We start from the raw sequence: 18,891 nt of genomic DNA, 5'->3' as shown, positions 1-18,891 counted from the left end.
TATCATTTTGAGTAATTACTCTCCTCTCTACTATTTGAAGTCTCGAATAGCTTCATATGATGTATTATGACTTGCAAAATTTGAGGTCGATCGGACTTGATTAGCTATATTTCGACATCGATTCTTCAAGAATACGTGGTATCCCATTAAGCAAAAGAGCTCTAAATTCAGTTTTGATTGAAGCATTAGATCCGTATTGATATTTTGGAGCCATAGCAAAAAGAATCGTTGAATTCGGACATCGTATGAGAGAGTTATGCCCATTTTCGTATCGGAAAAGATTTTCCGTCGCCGCGAGCGCTCAGGGTAGCGTGGGGCGCTAGCCCTGGTGCTGGGAATTTTTGGGTACTGAAAACAGTGCCACAGGCAGCGCCCCATGCTACCTGTGACGCTCAAAAATACCAGAGGCTCTATAAACGGGTTTTTTTTATTTTTTTATTTACCTTTTTGACAAAACTAGAGTTGGGGAGCTCAGTTTGGGCGATATTTGGGCAATTTTCACGAGTAAACATTGGGGTAAGTGTTCCTTATCCTATATTGATTATATTTCATGATTCCATGCTCATTTACATCATGAATCCGTTAATTTATGGAAGAAAAATTAGATTTTTGTAAAATCTTCCAAAAATGTAAAATGAAGATTCGAAGGTCAATCCGATATCGGAATTTGATAAAATTGGTATGGGTGGACTCATAATTGAATGGATTGTCGGATTTTGTGAGTTTCATCGAATTTCGAGACGTGGGCCCCATGGGCGATTATTTTTTGTTAAATTCGGATTTTGTTGGAAAATTAGTATTTTCGTATGGAATTAATTTCTATAATTAGTATACACTTAAAATTAAATTAATTTGTTAGATTTGAGGTGTCCGGAGGTCAATTCAAGCAAGAAGGCGATTTTTGAAATATCGGCCTAACTTAAAAAAGGTAAGTATCTTGCCTAACCTTGTGTGGGGGAAACTACCCCTTAGGATTTGAGTCATCTATGTTGATTGTAGTCTGTGTACGCGAGGTGACGAGTGCATGCTCGGACTTATTTGTGGGAAATTGACCTTTTAGGGTTCTTAGGTCCTTATATTCACTGTGTATGAAGTTGTTCTTGATACAATTGAGTCATTATTTGCTAGTTTCACCTCTACATGCTTTGATTAGAGATAATTACTTTAGGATTCATCCTTACTGTCTACTTGATCCTGATTTGACTTAACTGAAGATTTTACCTCCTCTATCGTCATGCTTTATTTTCATAATTGCTTATCTTTAATTGAAATTATTATTATCTCATTCTATAATAGTTTAGTCTTAATTGAAGTTATGATTATCTTTTGTTGCTTACCCTTACTTGAATTGTTGAATATCCCTCGTAATTGCTCAACCTCAAAAGGAGTTTAGATAACTTATATCTTAGTTGACTTTCCTTTATTTTGAACCATTTGACTCGTGTTGGCTTCTTATTGTTGACTTGAATATTGTGGAATCGTTGCTACATTTTTTGTTTTGTTTTCACTTGTTAAGTTGTTATCCTTGTGCCTAGCATTCTTTACTGTGGTTATTCCTTGTGAATGAATTCTACCGTTCTTATGATTTAAATTCTTGAGTTGATTCACTCGTCGTACTTTGCATTTCTGACATTATTGCTTTTGTACTTGTTGTGGTGATGTACGACCTTTCTGTTATGTTATAGTTGTTATCTCTGTTGTTTGTGCTGCATATTTATTTTGGGACTACGGACGTATTCCGGGAGATCCTCCAGCACTGCATATTTATTTTGGGACTACGGACGTATTCCGGAAGATCCCAGAACTGCATATTTAAATTGGGACTACGGACGTATTATGTGAGATTCCCTTGTCTTGCATATTTACTTTGGGACTACAGACGTATTCCGGGAGATCCCCATGTCTTGCATATTTACTTTGGGACTACGGACGTATTCCGAGAGATCCCTCGTACTGCATAATTAATTCGGGACTACAAGACGGTATCCTGATAGATTTTCCTTGTGGTTATATCTGTGTTCGGAGCTGATAATCTTCCATGCTTAAGTGTCACAGGGTGACTTATACTCGAAGGATATTACTTGAAAAGTTATATTTGAGAAGTATTTATCCTGAAGGAACTATGTTTGAAGGATATATATTTGAAAGGGTTATACTTGAAAAGTATTTATCTTGAAAGAACTATGTTTGAAGGCTAATTATTTAAAAAGTTTATATTTGAAAGGTTTTTATCTTAAAAGAACTATGTTTGAAAGATATTTATTTGAAGGAAGTATATTTTAAAAATAATTTCTTGTTGGAAAGGATTATATCCTAAAGATCTCAATTTAAAATAAAAACTTACGGGTGAAAGTTTACACTTTAAGGATTTGACTAATTTATTGGGGTTTGTTGGCTGAGACCTGATGAGAAAACTATTGCAGCTGCTGAGTTACTACTTGCCTTTACTGTATTGTGATTTTCGGATTTGGGTTGTGTTTTCGTTCATTCTTTTGTGTCTTATTCTGATGTTCCGCTGTTACTTGCTATTTTTCCTTCCTTATTGCAGTTGCTATGTCGTTAGCCATATCGCGGGGTCCTTATATAGATGTCATGTTCTGACATCCCTACACTTATGCTTGTTCAGTTTATTCGACTAGTGGATGTCTTGACTAGTCCACGTCACTACTTCACCGAGGTTAGTCTTGATACTTACTGGGCACCGTTGTGGTGTGCTCATACTACACTTCTGCATATTTTGTACAGATCCAGGTATCGATTGTTAGTAGTTGTGCGGATCCTTGCTGACAAGACTCAAGGTAAACCTGCCGCTATGTTCGCAGGCTTCGGAGTCACCTTCCTATTTTGTAGTCATACTGTTTACTTTATTTCAAACAATTATATTTAAAAAATTATAGTAAACTCTATAGAGCTTATGACTTGTACTACCGGTTTGGAAAAATTGTAAATTCTGTAAAGATTTCCATATCGAGACTGTTAGATTTCCTCTATTATTGTTGTTATTCAGTAAATGTTAGACTTACCTAGTCTCTAAGACTAGGTGCCATCACGATACCTAACAAAGAGGAATTTAGGTCGTGACAAGTTGGTATCAGAGCTCTAGGTTCATAGGTACTACGAGTCATAAGTGAGTTTAGTAGAGTTTTACGGATCGGTACGGAGAGGTCTGTACTTATCTTCGAGAGGCTACAAAACTGTTAGGAAATTTCCACTTCTTTCAATCCTGTCGTGCGGAATTTGTTGAATTTATAATTTTAGCCTTTGTATCTCTATTTTCTCAATGATGGTGAGGACACGTGCTACCGGATCAGCTGAGCAGACACCCGTGCATACTGCTAGGGCCGCAAGAGGTAGAGAACGAGGTAGAGGCCAAAGAAAGGAACGTGCCGCGACTAGAGCACTTGTCAGAACAACAGTTGAGGAGCCGCCAGTAGCTCCAGTTGGGGGATATATACCAAAAGCACTTGTTGTTACCCCCGGACTTCAGGAGACTTTAGCACAGTTCCTGAGTATGTTTGGTACATTAACTCAGGCGGTGTTGATCTCTGTTGCATCAAATATTTCGCAGATTGGGGAAGTAGCTCAGACTCTAACCACGACTCCAGAGGAGCATGTTCACATTGGTCAAGTTACGGGTGTAGTACCGGTACAACCGGTTCAGCCTGAGGTCAGGCCAGGGGCATCAGAAGAAGAACAAAAGAGAATTGAAAGGTTTAAGAGGTATAGTCCACCTACTTTCAGTGGCACAACTATAGAGGATGCCCAAGGATTTCGAGACAATTATCACTATATTCTCCGCACCATGGGTATTGTGGAAATGAACGAAGTTGCCTTTACTACATTTCAACTACCAGGTGCAGCGTATCTCTGGTGGCAAATCTATGAAGAAGGTAGAACAGTCGATGCAACACCACTAACTTGGGCTAAATTTTCGGAAAAGTTCTTGAAAGAATTTGTTCCCCAGACTCTCCGAGATGCGTGGCGCACAGAGTTTGCACGATTGCGTCGGGGCACTATGACAGTGTCAGAATATGCTATCAGGTTCAGTGAGTCGGCCCATCATGCACCTATCTTGGTTCCTACAGTTAGAGAACGAGTCCGCAAACTCATTGAGGGGCTCGAATTTGATATTAAAAAATGCATGGCTCGAGAGTTGCAAACTGATACTACATTTCAACAAGTAGTGGAGATTGCAAGGAAGATTGAGGGTGTTTTAGGCGAGGAAAGGAAGTCTAAGGAGGCCAAAAGGTATCGAAGATCGGGAGGGTTCAGTGAATTTTACCCTTCAGCTAGGACCCATTATAGCGGAGGCTCGATCAGCCAGCCAGTTCAGTCCGCACATCAGATTACTCGGGGTGCTCCAGTAAGTTCTTATAGTGCACCACTGACACGAGATTATTATAGTGGTTATTTCAGTTATCCGGCACAGACTCAGTACGAGCAGCCGCGACCTCAGAGGGGCTGTTATGAGTGTGGTGACACTAGGCACATTATGAGAGATTGTCCCAGACTCGAGAGAGGTAGATTTTATCAGAACACTCAGACTATGGGCCTCAGTGAAGCTACTACCCCACGTGCATAGCCAGTTAGGGGTGGAGGAAAGATGGGTAGAGGGAACCTAAGAGGTGGAGGCCCGACCCTATAATCGCTATGATTTGGCTGAGACCGATACACCAGATGGTGTCGTTACAAGTATGATACTGATTTGTTATAAAAGGATAATTCTCCTTAATTTGATTCGGTTCTGAATATTGAGGTGAGTCCCCCTATTATGCTCCGCTTATGGGTGAGCATCATAATTTTGTGAACCATTTATATGTTTATCCCTGATGGAAGGTTTGATGATGTTAGCCCATGTCTATCATTTTATTTTTGGGCACCATTGAGGACTATAAGTCAAAAAGTAAATTTTATTACTCACTACAGTGGGTTTTGATGTGATTTCGGGATATTTGATTCCAATTTTATGAATTTTATGCCCTATTGGAATAAGAGGTTCATTATGTGTTGTAAAAATTATTTACAAATTTATGGAAAAGAAGAAAGAAAAGAAATTAAAAATTTCAGTTGGCACAATGTGCAAAATACTTGTGATTCGGAGTTGAGGATGAGATCCTCGCATTTTTATATGATCTGAAATATTGAAACCAGGCTACAAACCACAGTGGAAGTTATATAAGGACGAGGTCCTTGTGATGAAATATTTATGAGTTTAAATTCTCCCTTTTTGAAGTTAAATTTGTACTATGGTACTAATAGGGAGTTATGCTTGATAGGCTTATGTGATAAATATTTTATGCGTTTCTGTGCCATAATTGTACTATAATTATTGAGCTTTAGCCTACGAGATAAGTGCCCAGGTGGCGTTAAATGTGACTCATTAATTCGGGTAAATAATTATGAGGTATTCATGCCTCGCATGTTGCTGTCAGTGTTACGAGAAGTTGAAATGAGATTTTGGTTAATATGAGGTTAATTGGCGATGTTGTAATCGATTATGAACAACTATTAAGACCAGAGATGTGGCGATGAGCATACATATGATGTTCTTCATGTCCTGATATCATTATGTTAATGCAATGCTTGTAATGTTGATATTAATGTTATGGATATATACCATGTGGTATTTTATTGGTTGTGAAGGTGTTGTTAGGAGTTGTTTTGGTATTACTCTGGCAGGTGGATAGACCCAATTATAGGGGAGACTCTACCGAAATTTCTGAAAACTTTGGGAGTTAGTAAAACTTGGGGGAGTGAGATTTGCAAAAGAAGAGATAAGTTATGTTATGTGTTTAAGGGCGAATGATCCTAAGCGGGGGAGAATGTAACACCCCAAAATTATTTTGAAGTACCTCAACACTATCAAGAAAGTTGATGTGTGCGTAGGCACGAATTGCTATAGCCAGTTGAGACTAATACCATGCGTTGATGTAAAAATCAGGCCTTTTGAAAATATTTGGAGCACAAGAAATTTAGTCTTAAAGTTTACAAATATGGATAAAAGGAATAATCTCAATTGAGATGGTGTTGTCGGGCTTATGTCGAATAGGGTGATGTGGGACCACCCCTGGGTATGCGCGCGGTAAGATGGAATAGTGATTTGATGGCTTGGAAAAAAACTCTTGGCACGTTCGAGGACGAACGTATGTTTAAGTGGGGGAGAATGTAACGACCTGGCTTGTCTTTTTGAGTAATTACTCTCCTCTCTACTATTTGAAGTCTCGAATAGCTTCATATGATGTATTATGACTTGTATGCAAAATTTGAGGTCAATCGGACTTGATTAGCTATGTTTCGACATCGATTCTTCAAGAATACGTGGTATCCCATTAATCAAACGAGCCCCAAATTCCGTTTTAAATGAAGCATTAGATCCGTTTTGATATTTTGGAGCCATAGCAAACAGAATCATCGAATTCGGATATCGTATGAGAGAGTTACTCCCATTTTCGTATCGGAAAAGATTTCCCGTTGCCGCGAGCTCCTAGGGTAGCGTGGGGTGCTAGCCCTGGCGCTGGGAATTTTTGGGTACTGGAAACTGCACCACAGGTAGCGTCCCACGTTACCTGTGACGCTCAAAAACACCAAAGGCTCTATAAACGGGTTTTTTGACCATTTTTGACAGAAATAGAGTTGGGGAGCTCGGTTTGGGCGATATTTGGGCGATTTTCACGGGTAAACTTTGGGGTAAGTGTTCCTTATCCTATATTGATTATATTTCATGATTCCATACTCATTTACATCATGAATCTATGAATTTATGAAAGAAAAATCAGATTTTTGTAAAATCTTCCAAACATATAAAATGAAGATTTGAAGGTCAATCCGATATTGGAATTTGATAAAATTGGTATGGGTGGACTCGTAATTGAATGGTTTATCGGATTTTGTGAGTTTCATCGGATTTCGAGATGTGGGCCCCATGGGAAATTTTTGAGATAAATTTGGATTTCGTTAGAAAATTAGTATTTTCGTATGGAATTAATTTCTATAATTAGTATTCATTGAATTGAATTAATTTGTTAGATTTGAGGTGTTTGGAGGTCAATTCAAGCAAGAAGGCGATTTTTGGAATATCGGCTTAACTTAAAAAAGGTAAGTATCTTGCCTAACCTTGTGTGGGAGAAACTACCCCTTAGGATTTGAGTCATCTATGTTGATTGTAGTCTGTGTATGTTGATAGTAGTCTGTGTACGCGAGGTGACGAGCGCGTGCTCGGACTTATTTGTGGGAAGTTGACCTTTTAGGGTTCTTAAGTCCTTATATTCACCGTGTATGAAGTTGTTCTTGATACGATTGAGTCCCTATTTGCTAGTTTCACCTCTATATGCTTTGATTAGAGATAATTGCTTTAGGATTCATCCTTACTGTCTACTTGATCCTGATTTGACTTAACTGAAGATTTTACCTCCTCTATCCTCATTCTATATTTTCATAATTTCTTATCTTTAATTGAAATTATTATTATCTCATTCTATAATTGTTTAGTCTTAATTGGAGTTATGATTATCTTTTGCTGCTTACCCTTACTTGAATTGTTGAATATCCCACGTAATTTCTCAACCTCAAAAGGAGTTTAGATAACTTATATCTTAGTTGACTTGCCTTTATTTTGAACCATTTGACTCATGTTGGCTTCTTATTGTTGACTTGAAGAATGTGGAATCGTTGCTACATTTTTTGTTTTGTTTTCACTTGTTAAGTTGTTCTCCTTGTGCCTAGCATTCTTTACTGTGGTTATTCCTTGTGAATGAATTCTACCGTTCTTGTGATTTAAATTCTTGAGTTGATTCGCTCGCCGTACTTTGCATTTATGTCATTGTTGCTTTTGTACTTGTTGTGGTGATGTACGAGCTTTCTGTCGTGTTATAGTTGTTATCTCTGTTGTTTGCGTTGCATATTTATTTTGGGACTACGGACGTATTCCGGGAGATCTTCCAATATTGCATATTTATTTTGGGACTAGGACGTATTCCCGGAGATACTCCAGCACTGCATATTTATTTTGGAACTACGGACGTATTCCGGAAGATCCCCAACCCTGCATATTTAAATTGGGACTACAGACGTATTTCGGGAGATCCCCCTATCTTGCATATTTACTTTGGGACTACGGACGTGTTCCGAAAGATCCCCCGTACTGCATAATTAATTCGGGACTACAAGACGGTATCTCGATAGATTTTCCCTGTGGTTATATCTGTGTTCGCAGCTGCTAATCTTCTATGCTTAAGTGTCATAGGGTGACTTATACTCGAAGGATATTACTTGAAAAGTAATATTTGAAAAGTATTTATCTTGAAGGAACTATATTTGAAGGATATATATTTGAAAGAGTTATACTTGAAAAGTATTTATCTTGAAAGAACTATGTTTGAAGGCTAATTATTTGAAAGGCTTTTATCTTGAAAGAACTATGTTTGAAAAATATTTATTTGAAGGAAGTATATTTCAAAAATAATTTCTTGTTGGAAAGGATTATATCCTAAAGATCTCAGTTTAAAATAAAAACTTACAGGTGAAAGTTTACACTTCAAGGATTTGACTAATTTATTGGGGTTTGTTGGCTGAGACCTGATGGGAAAACTATTGCAGCTGCTGAGTTACTACTTGCCTTTACTGTATTGTGATTTTCGGATTTGGGTTGTGTTTTCGTTCATTCTTCTGTGTCTTATTCTGGTGTTTCGCTGTTACTTCGCTGTTTTTCTTCCTTATTGTAGTTGCTACGTCGTTAGCCATATCGCGGGGTCCTTAGATAGATGTCATGTTCTGCCATCCCTACACTTATGCTTGTTTAGTTTATTCGACCAGTGGGTGTCTTGACTAGTCCTCATCACTACTTCACCGAGGTTAGTCTTGATACTTACTGGGCACCGCTGTGGTGTGCTCATACTACACTTCTGTACATTTTGTGCAGATCCAGGTATCGATCGTTAGTAGTTGTGCAGATCCTTACTGAGGAGACTCAAGGTAAACTTGTCGCTGCGTTCGCAGGCTTCGGAGTCACCTTCCTATTTTGTAGTCATACTGTTTACTTTATTTCAAACAATTATATTTAAAAAATTGTAGTAAACTCTGTAGAGCTTATGACTTGTACTACCGGTTTTGAAAAATTATAAATTCTGTAAAGATTTCTATATCGAGACTGTTAGATTTCCTTTATTATTGTTGTTATTCAGTAAATGTTAGGCTTACCTAGTCTCTAAGACTAGGTGCCATCACGATACCTAACGGAGGGGAAATTGGGTCGTAATACTTAGACGCAAATAAACGTTTAGGGTTAATTTTCGTATTAGAATTTTACTATTTGTGTAAATGAGAATGTACTAGAGCTTTATAGCAAGAGTGTAATTGTGAAAAAAGTTATAATGCTTTAGGGTATTTTTTTCCGGCTCTTCGTTTGAAAATTCTCCATGCCCTATCTATGTGTTAATTATTTATTATTGGAACGAAATAAAGAAAATTCAGTCAATTAAGTATTAAAGCGCTATCGTATGCTAATTTGAAATAAATTAGATTAATTTAGATGTTTTAGGACTTATTTGTCTTATAATAGTTTAATGTATCTATTAATATTGAAACCACCCAAGTATTATAGTAAAATATATATTTAAACTATTTAGATTACCTTTGGGAGAATCTAACTTAGTAACTAGTATAAATAAATAAATATGTCAACTTCTAGATTTTTTTTCTTTGTGTAGATGGTATTTGCACATCGTAGATGGATGTATAATAGGATTCATCCTAACCGTGTGGGGTTAAGGGATGAATTTAAAGGAGTTGTTAGATTTATTGCTAAGGCAAGGACACTTGATGATTTTCGTATTGTAGGGACGATTAGGTGCCCTTGTATGAAATGCAAGTTTGTTAAATTATTGGGAGAAGATGTTGTTACATGTCATCTTTTTAAAAAAGGATTTATAAAAAATTATTATATGTGGACTATTCACGGGGAGAATCTTGATAGTGTAAATAATGTTGATTTTCATAATTCTTTTGGTGGTGAGGAGGTTAGTCCTGTAGTGGAGAATAATGTTGAAAATTCTAGATTCAGTGACATGATGAGGGATGCCTTTGAGATGTTCCCAAGGGCTTAATCTGAACCAAATGAGGAGGCTAAGCGATTTTTCAAAGAGTTAGATGAAGCTAGTTGTCCGTTGTATGAAGGCTCAGTGCATTCCAAATTGTCTGTTGTTGTTCGATTACCTCAAATTAAGTCAGATAGTTCAATTTCTCAAGCGGGCATGAATTCTATCATTAGGCTTATTAATGAACTTAATCCGAGTAATATTGACCTACCCAAAGATTTCTACACGACAAAAAAATTGGTTTCCAAGTTGGGTCTTTAATCATAAAAGATGCATTGTTGTGAGAATGGTTGCATGTTATTCTATAAAGATGATGCATCTCTAGAGAATTGCAAATTTTGTAACAAGCCTCGTTACAAGGATGTCATAAATGATAAAAAGAAGAAGATCCCAGTGAAGGCGATGCACTACTTACCCCGTATACCAAGGTGAAAGAGGTTGTGCGCATCAATGAGCTCCGCTCCCCATATGAGATGACACTATGAGCATAGAAGGACATATGGTGTTCTATGTCATCCATCAAATGGAGAAGCATGAAAGCATTTGATAGGGTGTCCCTGGACTTTACTAATGAACCAAGAAACATTAGGTTGGGATTATGCGCTGATGGATTCACTCCATTTGCAGTCTCTGTTGCATCATATTCATGTTGGACGGTGTTTGCTACGCCGTATAATCTTCCACCCGAGTTATGTATGACAAGTCCATATTTGCTTCTAACTTGTATTGTTCCAGGTCCACGCAATCCAAAAATGTTAATTGCTTACATGCAGCCTTTGATTGATGAGTTGAAGTTGTTGTAGCATGAAGGTGTGGAAACATATGATGTATTAACTAAGCAAAACTTCAGATTGCGTGCTGCTTTGATGTGGACTATAAATGATTTTCTTGCTTATGGAATGATGTCCGGGTGGTCAACTGCCGAAAAATTAGCTTGTCCGACTTGTATGGAAGATATAAAGGCATTCACTTTGAAACATGGAGGTAAAAACACATGGTTTGACTGTCATCGATACTTCTTGCCAATGGATCATGAGTTCAAGAGAAATACTAGTGCATTTACGAAGAACAAAATTGATTATGAGGAGCCACCGTCCGTCTTGTCTCCTGAAGAGATTGGGAACAAAGTTAGGGATCTACATAAGGTAACAGAGTATCCCTTGTCTGATAAGAAACGTGGTTATGGTGTTACACATAACTGGACTAAAGCAGAGCATATTCTGGAAGTTACCTTATTGGAAGTACAATCTTCTTCGGCATAATCTTGATGTCATGCATATTAAGAAGAACTTTTTTGACAACTTGTTTAATATTATGATGGATGTCAACCTAATTTTCTGAAAATTAATATACATGTTTATTTCTATCAGTATGCCTACCAATATTAAAAGCATATAATATTATTCAACAAATACCAACAATATTTCTCAGCTGAGTATTATAGATGCTTTCATTATTAAAAAGTCAATTGAATATACAGTATATAATACTCAATTGTCCTTTGTCTTTGTACGCTTATACATTTCACCCAAAAAAAAAACATTAAGTGCCTTCAACTCTTCCTTTGTTGACGCCATTTAAATCGTTTAAGAACCTTGTCCTTATTATTAAGGAGGTGCATAGAAGCAAATTTCTGGAGGATTTCATGTTAGATATCAACTTACAACTAACACCACAAAGAAGATGCAGCCTAGACACAATAGTTTTTTCATTCGAACTAGAAACACCGTGGCTTTTGTCAACAAGGAGTCATAGTTCACATAAAAGATATGCACTCACAAAACTATGTATCAGCTTGCAGTGAGACTTGTTCCTTGCCCTCTCAACATTACTGAGGCTCTGAGGCTACCAAACTACGACTCTTTATCTCTTGTTCCCAAGAAGAGGCTCTCCAAGACTCCCTTGCGTCCTTCTTGAGTTGGAAATGTCCTCGCTAAACTTTTTGGGGTTTTGTCCTTGCTTGCTTTGCCCTCCCTGTTGAATCCAATTAAAAACATCAGTAATTTATTATGCATCAGCTTTTTGCAAACAATAAAACAGAAAAGTTCATTCACAAATGCAGAAACATAGGACTCCCCTCTCCCATCACCATTATTAGTACGATCACAAGGTAATGATCTATAAGGAGAAGCAAAAATCAAGGAGGAAAAGTGCTTTAGAGATTACCAGTAAAGCCACTTAAAACTTGTCCCCTCCTCCCCCCAAAGGTGATATATAAGAATGCATAATCAAAAAGAACAATTAAAGTATTATTGAAGGATATATTTAGAAACAGAATGTGCTGCTAATCTGCAATGCAAGAATTTATTGCAAGTTGATGATTTCAGGGTCCCGATCTGATACTCCACTCTTTCGTTTTGTTTCCCTTTTATTCCTTGAGTGACTTCTCCACCAAGAAGCCAGTTCTTGCAAAAAGCAAAGCATAATGTGAATGGTGGGAGGTCACACAGAATCGACCTATTCATAGTGATTCTATGACAAATACATGATACCAACTATCTGTGGTTTGTCTAGTTCCTTAACTTCAAGAAGCCATTTTATTGACAATTGCAAAATAGCTCTGTGTTTTTTTTTTTTCCTTCAAAAGAGAGGAATATACCTATCATAGAACTACTTGACTAGTTTTAGTTATAATTCAAGATGAAGCAGGTGCCTATGAAAAGCTCTAACCATATGCTTGGAATCACTAAGTATGTTGTTTACTATCAAATGATGCCACAGTCTGGATCTATTTTTTTTGCAACTGTGTATCTAGAAATAATAATGTTGAACATTAAATTTTTAAATAATTCACCATGTATCAATGAATATTGTCTAGTGTGTACACAATTTGCACTTACGACTCCCTTTTGGGCTGTTAACCTCCGAATTGATGGAGCTCGTGCCACTGATGAAGCTGCTGCTGCTGCAGCCACACGTATCCTGCAAAATTTTGAAGAAAGCTACAATCAGCTCTTCAATAACAGTCATTATATTGAGTGGGTGAAACTAAAAGTTTTCCAGCTCTCACACACCTCTTATGTACATCAACATACTCGTCAGTCTCGTCTACTATTTCCTCCTGCACCAATGACAATTTTTGAATGTAATTTCCATCAGTTAGTCAAATGTGTAAAAGAAGTAACAAGAAACTAGAAGAACCCAAGGTCACCTGTAAAAGTTCTTCAAAAACATCTTCCAAAGTGATAATACCTATTACTTCAGCATCCTCAATATCATCTGACGACTGATGCGATCCATTTATCAGAGCATCACCAGATGACTGCACTGCCGGTACTGTAGCCTTCTCAATATCAACGACGACACTATCTGACTTTTCATCCTTTGCCATCAAAAGAGAGGTAGTTACACTAGGATGTCCATTGGTGACTGCACTGTCGTCAGATTTCTCTTCCTCAACTACCAATGGAGGTTTTTTGGTTTTCCCTTTAAGCTTCACTACTGCAGCCATATGACTGCTACCCTTTTGGAACTCGTTTAGTATGTCATATAGTGGCATATCAGCTGGAACTCTGAAAAGATGATTGGAAAACAAGATTTAACTAGTTCATATACATGTTAGAAGGCAGCAAGTAGAGGAGTAAAAAGCTGATACCGCGGAATTCTGCGGATAGAAACAGCACTAACTGGTGTCTCGGTTTCCGCGCGAACAGTAAGAAGACTTTTTACCTAACATTACATTAAAACTATCACAATTTTACTGGAATAGCAAGATTACAAGTGCTCTGAAGGTGAGATCCAAAACTCACCAGTAGAAGTCCAATAATATTCTTCGGACTGCCTGAGTAGACTGGAACTCGGCTATGACCTCGAGCAAGAATTTTACCCATTGCTTCCCTATATTAGGGACTCAAAAGATCCATTAGTGAACTACTAAAATTCATCTGGAAAATATTTCCAGGGTTAACATCCAAGATATACAGCTGCTTTCAGTTTATATGCATAGAGAATTGAGAAGTAAAAACAAAATTATAACTTATTCTATCAAGCAATTCATGCACAGTGAGCTAAGCCCTGCCACAATAATAAATGAAAGCACAAATATTTGTTTGATATAACTTCTGTAAACAGCTACCAAGAAGTTAGCACAATATACAGCTCATCTGAAAGAGGATTTTTTCTTTTTGTCAAGTTGTCACACATCGAGGATTTGGGATTAGTCTCCTTATATGGTCTTGGCAATTCTCAGCTCATGAGCTAACTTTTGGGGTTGAGTTAGGCCCAAGGTCCATCTGTCAAAAACATTGTAAGAGTCAGACCCAGTCCAATTTCTGGTTAACCCGATGTGGGCCCCATATTATGTTGTCTACGCTCTAGTTGGTAGGTGTTAAGTTGTCCCATATTGGTTGTGGGATGTGAGATTGCTCTCATTATATGGTCATGTGTAATTCTCACCTCATGAGCTAGCTTTTGGGTTGAGTTAGACACAAGGTCAATTTCTTCACATTTTCTTTTGTTGGAAAGAAAATAAGAATGGTGTTCATACGTCACACCTAAGGTTCAGTTGGCAAGAGCTAGCCTTTAATTCAAATTCCTTAGAGCCCCGCCCAGAGGAAGAGGAAAATTAGGGAAAACATGAAGAGGAAAATTTTGCCTTGTTAACTATGGTGCAGTACTATTTAAACACAATATCACATGCCTGTGACCATTCAATCTAAACCCTATCAACAACCTGATTTAAACATCAAATCTTAACCTGATTTAAACATCAAATCATGGCATGCTACGATTAAAAAGTTTCATTGCGAGTCTCCGAAGAGTGAAGGAACAGTTGTGTCAGCTGATTATTTTTCCTTCAGCTATAGAACAAATAAAAGTCTTTTAACAAGAAATTAGCCATCAGCTGAACTTTGGCAATCTAGCATAAAAAATAGCAAAACTTTTTCCTTGATAGTACTTATCAATCGCAAGATCATAATAAGTTGCAGTCACATTGGAAAAGAAAAACAGTTAAAACACTTGTTACTCCAACACTCTTAAGTAAAGTAAAAATGGTGTGTAGATACTTGATAACAGAATCTCATGCCTTGGAACTAATGACTTCAGAATCAAAGAAGCTTTGCAAGACTCGAAGAGCAGAAAACTAGGTTTGAGTAATACAAAATCTTGGAAGAATAATGACACCAATCTCACCAGTCCAGCTTTGAATTGACATCCAAAGAAAATGTTGACTCAATGGGTGTCATGGCCTCCTTAGCAGTCTATCAACAACACAAAAGCCAAACAAAAGAGAGCTCTGTCATCACACTAATGTATCAAGGTTATCAAAATTAAAAAAAGGAAAGAGGAGAAAAAAAGAGAGTCAACTAATTCTTATCGGCTCAACTAGCAAAAGAAAGGGCCAAGAGTAAGTATTATAGGTAGTAGAGGTCTGTCTTAAACCATGAATCTCAGGACACTGATAATTTAGGCAAAAAATTCTAATTGAAAATTGAAATCTCTTCTCATGATGTGTTTTCACAGCTACAAAGGATTCAACAAGAAACCAAGGATGTTTTAAAATCCAAGCATTATTAAATATTAGTGCATAAACCTTGGTACTGGAGAAGCATGGAAACAGTAAGACAGCTTCAGTGTCCGTACCTTCTCAGTTAAATCTAATGCTCCACTAATGATTGTTGTTTCATCATGTGTAAGTTCACCTCCCTTGCCGGCCTGCAGAACTTCCCCATTAAAACCATGGTTTCTAAAAAGCAAAATGAACAAGAAATAATAATAAACTACTGGTTCTACAGTCTTATTAGTACTGCAAATTAAGGATACAACACTGACCTCTTGACTGTGGATAGAAACAAGAGCTTTTAACTGAGCTCGTCTAAATAGTACTTCATTATGTCCTAGTACGCAGTCTAGGATCTGAAATACAGACCATCAAAACAGAAGTCAGTGGTAGAAAATTCACAACATAATTTTGTAAGAGCTTAAAAGAACTTGACCATTAGTCAAGAGATGCAGAACATAGAGAAGAGCAAAGCTAGAAGCTGGTGTTATAGATTTCTTGATAAACAGATTTTAATTCTTATCAGCTAAGAATATTCTAAGGCTTCAACAAGAATTCGGAATCCAAAATGTTTAAATAACGACACTCCTTTTAAGTAAAGAAGGAATATATTTTGGCATCATTCATTGACTAGGCTATCTTTACTTTTGGTACTTCTGCCTTTCAGAAATCCAGTGGCTTCAAGTAAAAGAGCATACACGTCCTGCTTTATCTTTGAAACAATTAATTCAAAACTGCAATAATCACCTTCCCTATGGGGTATGCAATTGGGTAGCATATGACCATCAGAACACGAACAAGCCAAACAAAGTTTGCACCCACCGCAAGTCCATACCTGGTACATATTGCTTGAGGAATAACCTGCAAAACCAAAATAAGAGGAAAATAAGTTCAGCATGCTAGGTCTTAAATGTTGAGATCTTAATTGAATTCAAGTGGTTCAATTTACCTCTCCAAACACCAAGACAAAAGTTACTGATAGTATAATGGCCACATATTGGTTGAACATTTTGTCGAGGTATATGGGTAGGGCCTAGAAATTGCATGATTGGAAAAGAAGCAAAGATCAGCATCCTCCTCAACCACAATATATGTCTTGAACTAAGTAAATTCCATAAATCATAATAATTTCTTCTTATTTAATCTAGGCAAACGGAGTCTTAATTTGCCTTAGTATTTTTTGGATTCATTAGTTCAATTTACCCATGTCGCTAAATTGAGTTGTGTCTCTCTCTCCCGACACTCCACCCCCTTTTAAATGTTTTTAAGCATCAATTTGTCTCGAATAAAGATCTAATCTCTAAACAGTATTTGCAACACTCTGTGGTAGAAAAGCTACATAAGTTCCAAAAATTTGTTCAAACCTAAATACTTTTACTGCAGATACCAACTATGCAAGTAAAGTTTCTCTTTGGTATTTGTCGCTCTTTCCGACTCTCACTATGTACCTATATTATGCACATTGGTTGAAATGTCCCATCTACTCTTGCTAACGCCCCTTCTCAACTCCCTCCCCCCCCCCCCCCAAAAAAAAGAAAAAACACGTACTCTGCATGCTTTGCAATCACATGTTATAGAGTTTTAGTAAAGACATCCTAAAGTAAATCAAGAAGCCAAGTTCAGTTGTTACCTCCATGGCAGCGGCATTACATAGAAGTAGGGTCACAAGAAGCTGGTGTTGCTTCTGAACAACGGGAAGTATTGTAGCTGAAAAAGTGAACATTCCATTAGAAGTAGAGGTTATGCACTGATAAGGATTCTCCCCAAGAATGAAACTGTAATTCAGAACTGATTAACTTTAGGCTATTTCTGCATTTATATCTAATCACAAGATACCTTAGATTAAATATAGTTATATGCAGGAATAATGTTGATACTGTATGCAGGAAATTATCACCTTACTCGACTTGATGTTCCATTCAATGAGCAAATCACAATGTGCAGAGTAGTTCTTATTAATAATTTCAAATCACTTTATTATGAGTAACAGGACTCAATCGTGGACTAAATTTTAACAGAGAACCGACAAAATTTACTGAATCCAATGGATAATAGCATTGTGAAACAGAATCAGAATCAGTTAGCAACATAAATATTCTGCTAAAAAATTAGGTACACTGATTAAAAAGGTGACAAGTTCATCAATAAGTTAAGAGTAAATAAAATTAAAAAACCTGCTTGCTTTTTCTCAGCGGGGGTGCCACTTCGCTGAAGTATCTCGAGATCAACGAGGCCCAAAGACATGAGGCCTAATGTCAATCCGGACATAATTCCGGCGAACAGAACTAAAAAACATGAGATCCCGGCATAGACGAACCAAGTGACTGTCCCAAATGCTATTTCTGCCTCTAGGGAATTGAGGCCTCTCGTTGCCATTCGAACCACTGACACTGCATTGATCACCTGCATACTTTTGTTCTTTTTAAACTTCCCCTCCTTCGACTGCTTCTTCTTGTTCAAACTTGAACCTTCCTTTATTTTATTCGTTCGGAGATGAACTTAGAATGTAACAGTGTAAAAAACAAATCCCCTTATTTCAATTATTAGGAGCTAGTAGGAGTAGTAATCAAGGAGAAAAGACACGTGGTGGAAACTTGGACGACTTGTTTAAATTGGAGAAAAATGGTAAAGAAGTGGGTCCCTTTTGTCGGCCCTTGTTTGGATTTGAGTTGCTATTTTGGTACATTTACGATTAGAAAAGTTGGGGGCATATCTCGAATTATCTTTCGTTGCTATTTCGGTACACTTCTATATAAGAAAATAAAATGTTGGTGTTGTGAACCCATGACTTAGTACGAGATTATGAGGCAGAAGTGTGCAGCAAAGCTGATATTGTGTCTGGAGCTAAATTAAGAAGAGACCCAATGGCTAAACAGTCAAATAGAATGCTAGGATGTTATATTTGAGATCCAGGGGAATACATGGCATGCAAATTATGTTAAGCTTCGGCTCAAGTCTGTGCTTCTCGTCTTGTATCTCATCCCCTTTCTTCTTAGATAAATATTAAATTCCTTAAGATTGTTAGTCCCGCCAATATTGCTGTATTTGTAAATAATAATTCTGCAAAATATAAGTTATCGTAATGAAACAGTAATTAATTCGAGCCCACTGAATTCACAGTGTTTCCTTAAGGAATTTAATCCCCTCCTAGTACCCAAGGTAATGGATTATTTCCTCCCAGGATAGAACGAATCACACACTGGTGTAGCGGTACTTCAAACCCCAGTGTTTCAGCGAACACAAAGTTCGGTAGCAAATCACACTTACAGTTGCTTTGTTTGAAGTTAAAACAATGCAGAA

General features: G+C 37.2%; 1 protein-coding gene across 3 annotated transcripts; it reads right to left on the bottom strand.

The window, feature by feature from the left end:
• Positions 1-10,423: 10,423 nt before the first annotated feature.
• On the bottom strand, positions 10,424-18,112 carry LOC104111431 (DUF21 domain-containing protein At4g14240-like). 3 transcript variants are annotated; one of them, XR_689717.4, is made up of 14 exons: positions 17,766-18,112; positions 17,222-17,298; positions 16,541-16,624; positions 16,339-16,452; positions 15,864-15,947; positions 15,675-15,746; positions 15,225-15,292; positions 13,841-13,928; positions 13,687-13,760; positions 13,243-13,603; positions 13,106-13,152; positions 12,932-13,013; positions 11,871-12,065; positions 10,424-11,198 (listed from the first exon to the last, which is right to left on the bottom strand). XR_689717.4 is itself a non-coding variant. In XM_009621130.4 (13 exons), the coding sequence occupies exons 1-13, from the start codon at positions 17,998-18,000 to the stop codon at positions 11,955-11,957; spliced, it is 1,497 nt and encodes a 498-aa protein (XP_009619425.1). In that variant the 5' UTR covers positions 18,001-18,111; the 3' UTR covers positions 11,504-11,954. The 3 variants fall into 3 exon arrangements, 2 of the variants coding, with proteins under 2 accessions (XP_009619425.1, XP_070033758.1); XM_009621130.4 differs by lacking the exon at positions 10,424-11,198 and having other exon boundaries at positions 11,504-12,065; positions 17,766-18,111; XM_070177657.1 differs by lacking the exons at positions 10,424-11,198; positions 16,541-16,624 and having other exon boundaries at positions 11,504-12,065; positions 17,766-18,111.
• Positions 18,113-18,891: the final 779 nt, after the last annotated feature.

This window comes from Nicotiana tomentosiformis, chromosome 6 (assembly GCF_000390325.3).
Source record: "Nicotiana tomentosiformis chromosome 6, ASM39032v3, whole genome shotgun sequence".
Lineage (NCBI taxonomy): Eukaryota > Viridiplantae > Streptophyta > Magnoliopsida > Solanales > Solanaceae > Nicotiana > Nicotiana tomentosiformis.
Note: the sequence above shows the minus strand (reverse complement) of the source record. Positions and strands in the feature narration are given on the sequence as shown.